Below are 8,321 nucleotides of genomic sequence, written 5' to 3' on the forward strand. Positions count from 1 at the left end.
CCTTCTTCAGACCCTGTGTCTGAAGAAAACGGATAAAATCGTTTGGATGTGTTCTTCTACTTCTTCTTCTGATGTGTTGTATCTCCATAAATGGTTCCCCCAAACGGGATAATTTTCTATGGAGATACTCAACTTTTTTTGTTGGCAAACTCAATCTTTCCCCATTTACACTCATTGTTTTAACTCAAGGCCTGGATTCATTGGCATTTTTTTCAGTAATCTGTTAACCTCCATTCACACCTTTTACAAACCAGCTTCTTAATAGAAGAGGGGCATCGCTTAAAGTTCTTCCTTTTGAAGAATAAAGGATCTCATTGTGTACTTTGCCTATATTTCTAAATCCACCTACTGTACTTAAACCCAGAGGGGGGAAAACGTTAAATTACACCCTTAATGCTTACATGGACTTTTCCCATACATTCTACATTTTACAAAGACGTTGTACAGAGATTTCTTACGTTTAAAATATGACTCAATTTTATTTTCTTTTTATATGTAGTTATAAATATATTTTGTCAAAATATATGATCATATGGTCATAGGTCATAAATAATGCAATGGCGAGCGCCTGTTACAAATATTGTCCAGACATTATTAAAAGTCTTTTTTTTCAGCGGCATCCACATCCCTCCACGACCATCTCCTGATAGTTTTTCAGCACAACTTTATCGTATTCGTCCAAGTAGAGCATTGATATGGGGCTGAGTTCCGTGGGGACACAGCAAGCTTTGGGGATGTTGGAATTTACAGAATTTACAAGCGTTTGCACGATCGCGTGGTTGGTCGAGTTCAGGTGGTCTGCCAGTGGGAAGGGGCAGTCTCCGTGACAGTAAAAAGCCTGGTAACCCGGGGGTGCCACAATCCAGTCATTCCAGCCCACGTCGCTGAAATCCACATAGAGAGAGTGTCTCCTGCAGTGAGACCTGTTCTTCTTGCGCTTCGGACCTTTGCCGCTGCGTTTGGCCCTGCGGATCAGTGCGTGCCCCTTTCCGTCGTGGCTGAAAGTCACTAACAAGGGTCTGAACTGGGACCAGTCTCCGTACGTCTGGCGAAGCGACCTGCTCATCCTGACGTGCATACCCTGGCGGCTCCTCGTCTCGTTCAGGTGAATCACCTCGACGGCCAGCCCGTGGTTGGGTTGCCTTTGGAGGGTCCATCTCAGCACGGCCGGGCTCACGTCGAAACTCTCCCACCGGCTCTTGTTCTGGTGGACGAGCCGGGTGTCGAGCAGCCTGGTGATGAGGTCGCCCTGCCGGCCGGAGGCTTTCATGATTTCATACACGTTGATGCGATGGAACCCTTCCTTCCAGTTCAACACCGTGTCGATCTGCTCCCGGTACAGCCTCAGCTCCGCGGACGAGAGCACCTCGCTGCCGGGCACCGCGCTGATGTTGAACACAAAGCGAAGCTGGGTATCTTGCCTCTGCCCCGGCATCAGCTCCAAGTGTTCTGTTCCGCAACACAAATCAAAAGACAGCCCTTAAAATCAGGTTTACCCGGGCACAGTGCGCATTTTCTCTACACTGAGAAAGACCCAACAAAGAACCCGCCTTGCGAAACTCGCGCTCCGCCACAGATAAACGGTGTGCAAAAACAATGGATGCAAACTACGAATCTCTACAGGGGCTGGGGACTAACTGGCTGCAGAAAATATTTTTGTCACCTGCAAGGAATCCCTCTCCCCATGCAAATTAATACATGAACAGTGCTAGTTGGAGAATTCTAAAAAACAAAATATCTATATATGTAAGTGTGAGTATATATGTAATTTACTCCCACAACTAATCCAATAGACCTGCATTGACCATACAAGAGACCTACCAACTGATGTCATAATATGCTTTTAATTTAAGCAGCACCGTAGTTATAATTTACATTTTAGAATTGGTTGAAAGGTGTCCTAAATAATATTGGCAATCAACACTGCCCTAGCTAATATGTTACCCAGTGCACGAAATTCCCCGTGTATACATTTCACATGAAACTCCCGCCATGTTCTGCTCGCATTATCACTCAAACCACAATAATCCGAGTGTTTTTCGGTACAGTGATCGGTGTTCCGGTACCTTCATGGTGGAAGCTCCTCACGGTGTTGGCGCGGCTGGTGGATCTCTCGGGATATTCGAAGCTGCTGTCGTGAGGGACGTCGTCCCCAGACTGGAGTCTGTAGAGATCCAGCATGTAGTGGGGAACGACGGCAGATTTACTGGGCTGTGGGCGCCGGTGGAGTCCGAACATATTGAGTAAAGTGGCCTCGAATTCCCGGAGCAGTTCATGGTTTTGCGGAGAGCGACGTTCACCCGCCTGGTTCTGATCTGCGAACTTTTTCCTCCCTTCCTCTGGTATCAGACTAGCAGTACCTCCCAGCAAGGCTTGGCATAATAAAATTACCATCAGCATTCGGTTACCAGGAATCATGGTGTCTCTACAGAGCAAAACAAGCAACAACAACAAAAATGAGAATTAAGAGTGATCTTCAATCCACGCCCCGGAGAGAGAGCGCACGACACAGAAACAGAGAGTGGGAGAAGAGGTATAATTACATGGTCTCTCTCGGTTTTAGTTAAATAGCCCATAATCAGGCAGATAGCACCATCCTGTTACTCTTTTGTGTTTTCACTATCTGGGGCTGGTTTCTTTGGAAGCAATATAAAAAAATCCTGCAGCAGGCATCTTCATAATTTGAGGTGGGAACTTTAAAATTAGTTTTATTTGAATGTGTGCGCTTTCATATCGACCCAAGTTTTTGATAAATATCGCTAATTTAATTTAATTGTTTATTGACAAGCAAAGCACAAGTGCAGTAGTAACCCTACTCTCGCACAACAAGTTGTGCATGTAGGAAAGGACCGCAAGTGCAAGCTCAGGGATAGAGAAATTGAATAAAAGGTTGAAACACACAACTTGCTGGTGCACAAACAGATGGACACTGGAATCCCCTCCCAACTCATTAGAAAAGAATGAGAGAGGTCTACTCACTGACAGAAAACAAGGCAGATGAAAACAATCCATGGTTCTTGACAGCCGATCTTGGACAAGTTGTTGTAAAGCTCAGGGACTGTGGAGCTACGTATTGTCCGATCCCCCCTGCAACAACATTTGAATATAATGTGCAGTCTGCGCTTCCTCTCGGCGGCGTCAGCAGGAGCCGTCCCTGCTGCCAATCACACGCCAGGCACCGCCCCTCCGCCAACCAGCGGCGCCGATGCCGTCCCCCACCTGTCAGTCAGAATCGCGGGCCCCGCCCCACCCTCAACAACGCACCGGTCCCGCTCCACCTGCCGATCATGAACGCAGGACCCGCCCCGCTGCCAATAATGAGCACAAGTCCCGCCCCATTACAAAACATCATCGCCGGCCCCTCCACATCTGCCAATCAAAAGCATATGGCCCCGCCCTATTGACGTTCATCAGCGCGCCGGCCCCGCCCTCTCGCTTTCTCCTCAGACGGCAGTGTAGACCCGGCCCCCTTTTCCAGGGTGGGCTCGGGCCGGCCGAGGGCGGAGCCTGCCGCAGCTGTCAATCAACGCAGTGCACGGAGCCCGGGAGAGCAGCAGCGCGCTCGGGTTAGCATTGAGCATTAATAGTGCACCACAGTAACAACGCGCACATGGATTTCCAGCAGAGTCTGCTGGAGATATAGCTCATTCGGATGGGTGTGTTTGCGTTTGCAATAGAATTGTCTCATCCCGTGAAAGATGGAGGTTTTAAAAAAAAAACAGAAATATTTACGGCCGTTGGATGCACACAAGCAGAATTCTTCTCGCATTCTCGTCATTTTATGGTCACAAACTGTAGCAACGTATTGCTTTAACACAAGGCAAAAAAATTGCATTGCAAAAATCCAAACTATCAACAGCTCCCGCAAGAAAATGGCTGTAAGGCTGTAACTCCAGCTGGTCTCGATGGGCTGAACGGCCTATTAGAATGCTAACATTCCAATCGGCAGATTTAAAAAAAATGGGATACCGATCTCACTGACACAAAACTCCACCAAAGTTTGAAACGTCGGGTTAGATCGCACACACCTTATTTACCAAACCCCGACCAACACCCACCTTCATTAAAAGCTGCAGGAAAACGTTTCTAAAATGGTTGCAGCCGCAAAAAGAGCATTGCAAACGTTCCGTGGATACAGGGGCAATAAATGTCAGTGCATTTTTATTTCCTGGTTGGACATGGAAATGGTTTTCAACTAAAACAGGCATCCTACCTAATATCTATAAAAATACAACCTGGCGTAGATTGCCTGGCGCAGTCACTACCAATTCTGCACTGTTTTCTAGTTAACGTTAACATCTAGTGAGTCCTGATTTTAATACTGCAACGTATGGGAACATGTCGTGAATATTTTACACACGATTCTGAAGACAAAATTCAATTTTACTTCCAAAACTGCAACATTAATCGTACTTAATTGAGCACAGCATCAGCAGTAACCTTTAACTGAATACAGATACTGCTGCTGGCACTGAAATCTAAAGTAAGTTAAACCAGATGGAACCCTATTAGAATATCAGTCAATCGATGTTCAAAACGCTAAACTTCGATAAACGCACCCAGCCGAAATATGTGCTTTTTACAAAAGGCAAGGTATTTCAGCGGCGCGCTGGCGTTTTGTAGCACGTGTGACTCCAATAATAAGAAATCCATATCAAGCTGCACTATCCAGTCAGTGTGCATTGATCAATACGCGGAAATGTGCTGCAGAACATTCTCAGCCTTACCGCAATAAAACATGAGCATGTTGGAATCAACATTAAACACCACTCACCATAGATTTTACACGTTTGCTCCAAAACTATCACATCTAATTCACTTGTATTATCCGGGCTTGACATAAGGAGAGCGTCGTTAGTCCAATTTCTCTGAAGCGGCGCCGAGCGAAGTCACGGACTCATTAACTCCCATGTTTTAAGAAACAGAGCTGCAACTATCAGTCAGTCTCACAAATAAGTGGCCGCCCAATTCATGCAATTTGTTGGGAAGCATATACGTCACCGTGGTAGTTTAGCACCGAGTTCATAAAAAAGCTTCACTTATGATATTTCACTTCCTCCTGAAATTGCATTTCCAACAAGCCACCGGAGATTAGCGCACCTACTCCGTCTGTAGAAACAAGACGCGCGCACACACCCCCTCTCCTCCCTTCTCTCAAACTAGTTAAACCTCGTTTTTATTTTTATATCAGTTTCCTTGCATTTTATTCGGAATCCACTCGCATGCAATTTGAGTTCTTCCGGAGCGACAGAATTAGCCCACGAGCAAAAGAAAGTAGGCGAGGGGAGGAAAGCAAAGACAAACTGCTCAGCCACAAAGGCAATTCCCGGAGACACAGATGAAAGCAATATTTAAAACGAACTGAATGAAGTCTACCGAAGAATTTAACTTGGTAATCAAAAATCAAAAGACGTTCAATGGCACTACAAACAAAAAAACGTTTGCCAGACCTTTGAGTCGGAGAGGGCATTTAACCGTTTTCCCGGAATGATGATCTGAAATCCATGAGATACATTTGCGAAATGTGTGTTTTACTTCACGAGCTAAGGCACCGAGTGCACAAAGAACTGCGAAACGGCGAAGATTCCTCTTTTCAAGCCATTTGCAAAACAAATTTAATCGCAACAGTCCCACAAACAATTTTGATGATTATTTTAAATATACAACAGATCTAGCCCATCATTTGGTGGCAAGCCAGGCGGGATGGTGATGAGTCATAGTCATATAATTATACTGCATGGAAACAGGCCCTTCGGCCCGCCTTACCCATGCTGACCAAGTTGGCATACTATTTGCCTGCATTTAACATCTAAATCCTCCCAATCTAAATTGTTCCACGTCATTTAAAAGTGGTTCTGTATCAACTTCTATATATTGAATATTTCATTTCAATATGTGCAGTACATGAACAAGAAATGTTTGCTGCTTTTTAAGGCAGGTGTAAAATGATTTAATGCTTGATTTGTGCATTAAAACAGGTAGTCAGGAGTCTTTAATTGTCGTATGTACTGAAAATGAACAATGAAATTATTTTGTGTAGCAGCAGAACAGACCCGCAAACACAATATAGACAAGAAATTCAATACATTCATAATTGGAATACAGTGCAAAACTCACATAATCCTACAACAACCAAAGACATCCATCGAAGTTCATAGAAGTGGTTAGAGTTGTGCAGTGTTTAATACCCTGATGGTTGTTGGGTAGAAGCTGATCTTGAACCTGGTGGTAAAAAAAATGGGTCCAATCTGTTGAACAAGACAGGTTGAACAAGACAGGTTCAAGTGCTGAGTTCTTCCAAAACTTTATGTTTTGGTTACCACCAGGCCCTGATTGTTGCTCACAGACCAGGAAGGCAAGACACTAGTATTAGCAGCACGGTGGCACAGCAGTAGAGTTGCTGCCTTACAGCGCCAGAGACCCAGGTTGGATCCTGACTACGGGTGCAGTCTGTCAGGAGTTTGTACGTTCTCCCCGTGATCTGTGTGGGTTTTCTCCAGGATCTCTGGTTTCCTCCCGCACTCCAAAGACGTACAGGTTTATAGGTTCATTGGTTTGAAATAATTGTAAATTGGCCCTAGTGTATGTATGTATGCGGGGATCATTGGTTGACATGGACTCGCTGGGCTGAATGGCCTGTTTCCGTGCTGTATCTCTAAACTAATCTAATCTTTTTAGTTTGACAATAAGAACTAACATTTGAAGAGTTAAGCCAAAAGATAAAATGAACTCATTTTAAATTCCATTATATTTTGAAATATGTGTGCGTGAATTACAAGCTGCATAAGAAAAGTTAATTACTATGCGGGACCATGGTAATTATGGATTCGTAACCCAGTAAAAAGCCATTTAGACATGCAATATTTTCAGAATTAACAGGGAGGACCACATTGCAATGATCTTAAATTTGCCTGATTTTTATTTGATTTTCATTGACTGTACAGGAAAATGTTCAAAACATGAAAATACAATGGGAGGCCAAATCTCTCAGAATAACTTTGCAATTTGAAATTTTTAGGCTTATCCTAAATTTCAGAATTATTAGGTGTTGACTTTTCACTCTCGCAACTGATTATTGCAAGCAGCTATATTTTGCATTGTTCGGCCATTTTCCTCCACAGATGCTGCCTTTACTCTCAATTCATTGTAATCAAATGTAATTCAAGACAAGAACCATGGAAACTCAAATAAAGGCGTACATTTTAACCAATGCATGGGTCTCTCAAGTGCTTTTTATGTTGATGTTTAAAAGTATGTTGAAATAACACAAACCTTTCTCAATATTGCCTTTAGAAACTGATGAATAAGAGAAAACAGCAGATGCTGGTAAAATCGAAGGTAGTCACAAAATGCGAGAGTAACTCGGGGTGAGGCAGCCGTTTTGGAGGGAAAGAATGGGCAACGTTTTTGGTCGATACCCATCGACCCGAAACGTCGCCCATTCCTTCTCTCCATAAATGCTGCCTCACCCGCTGAGTTACTCCAGCATTTTGTGTCTACCTTTGATTTTACCAGCATCTACACTTCTTTCTTACACATTTTGTCCACTCCATTGTGAAATCGCCTCAAGGTATGTCTACTTTGAAGAAGTTCTCTTCCTCTCTCCGACGAGAGTTCAGCAACATCCTCTCTCATTGCTCCCCCTCTGTGATTCCTCCTTCCCTCTGACTCTATGACCACGTTTTAACCCTTAATTTAGAAACTGATGTTTGCTGAATTTTAATTGTAGATGTCTTATTTGATGCATTGTGATTTTGGGTACATCTAGAAGAGCAGTAACCTTGAAGACACAAGAGATTGCAGATGCAGACACCTTGAGCAAAACACAATTGCTGGAGGAATGTTGTGGGTCAGGCAGCATCTGTGGTGGGAATACACAGACCACATTTTGGGATGGGACTCTTCAGACTGATAATGTGGTGAGCGACAGCATTATCTCCACCCATCATCCTTCTCATCTCTAGCCTTTGTCCCTAACTCCATCCCTATGCCAATCAACTGATCCCTTTACCTTCTTCAGATAAGTGGAATTGTTTACAACCAATCATGTGAAATCAGAGGTCAGAATTTATTTGAATGTTCACAGCAGATTTTTTGTTTATTGGTTGGTATATTAACGATATTGCATTACCATGCCAATGTAGTAATGATTACGTAAGATAGACATAAAAAGCTGGAGTAACTCAAGCAGGCAGCATCTCTGGAGAGAAAGAATGGGTGACGCTTCAGATCGAGACCCTTCTTCAGGTTTGGGTCACATCAACAGTCTGACAAAGCATTTTGGAATAGTCATGGCACATGCCATGCTGTGCCATCCCAAC

At 44.0% G+C, this 8,321-nt stretch overlaps 1 protein-coding gene across 2 annotated transcripts; it reads right to left on the reverse strand.

The window, feature by feature from the left end:
* Positions 1 to 450: 450 nt before the first annotated feature.
* bmp4 (bone morphogenetic protein 4) lies at positions 451 to 5,145 on the reverse strand. Of its 2 annotated transcripts, XM_055640436.1 has the most exons (4): positions 4,775 to 5,141; positions 2,980 to 3,087; positions 2,067 to 2,425; positions 451 to 1,449 (listed from the first exon to the last, which is right to left on the reverse strand). In XM_055640436.1, exons 3-4 carry the CDS (start codon positions 2,416 to 2,418, stop codon positions 611 to 613), a joined length of 1,191 nt encoding a protein of 396 aa, XP_055496411.1. In that variant the 5' UTR covers positions 2,419 to 2,425; positions 2,980 to 3,087; positions 4,775 to 5,141; the 3' UTR covers positions 451 to 610. The 2 variants fall into 2 exon arrangements, with proteins under 2 accessions (XP_055496411.1, XP_055496412.1); XM_055640437.1 differs by lacking the exon at positions 2,980 to 3,087 and having other exon boundaries at positions 4,775 to 5,145.
* Positions 5,146 to 8,321: the final 3,176 nt, after the last annotated feature.

The sequence above is a fragment of the Leucoraja erinacea genome, chromosome 9 (assembly GCF_028641065.1).
Source record: "Leucoraja erinacea ecotype New England chromosome 9, Leri_hhj_1, whole genome shotgun sequence".
NCBI classification, from domain to species: domain Eukaryota; kingdom Metazoa; phylum Chordata; class Chondrichthyes; order Rajiformes; family Rajidae; genus Leucoraja; species Leucoraja erinaceus.

Bases quoted from the DNA above. Each gene is read 5' to 3' on its own strand.
- bmp4 (XM_055640437.1), bottom strand. From the start codon at position 2,418: ATGATTCCTGGTAACCGAATGCTGATGGTAATTTTATTATGCCAAGCC. The intron at 1,450-2,066 runs GTACCGGAACAC...GTTGCGGAACAG, and splicing joins GAGGAGCTTCCACCATGAAG to AACACTTGGAGCTGATGCCG.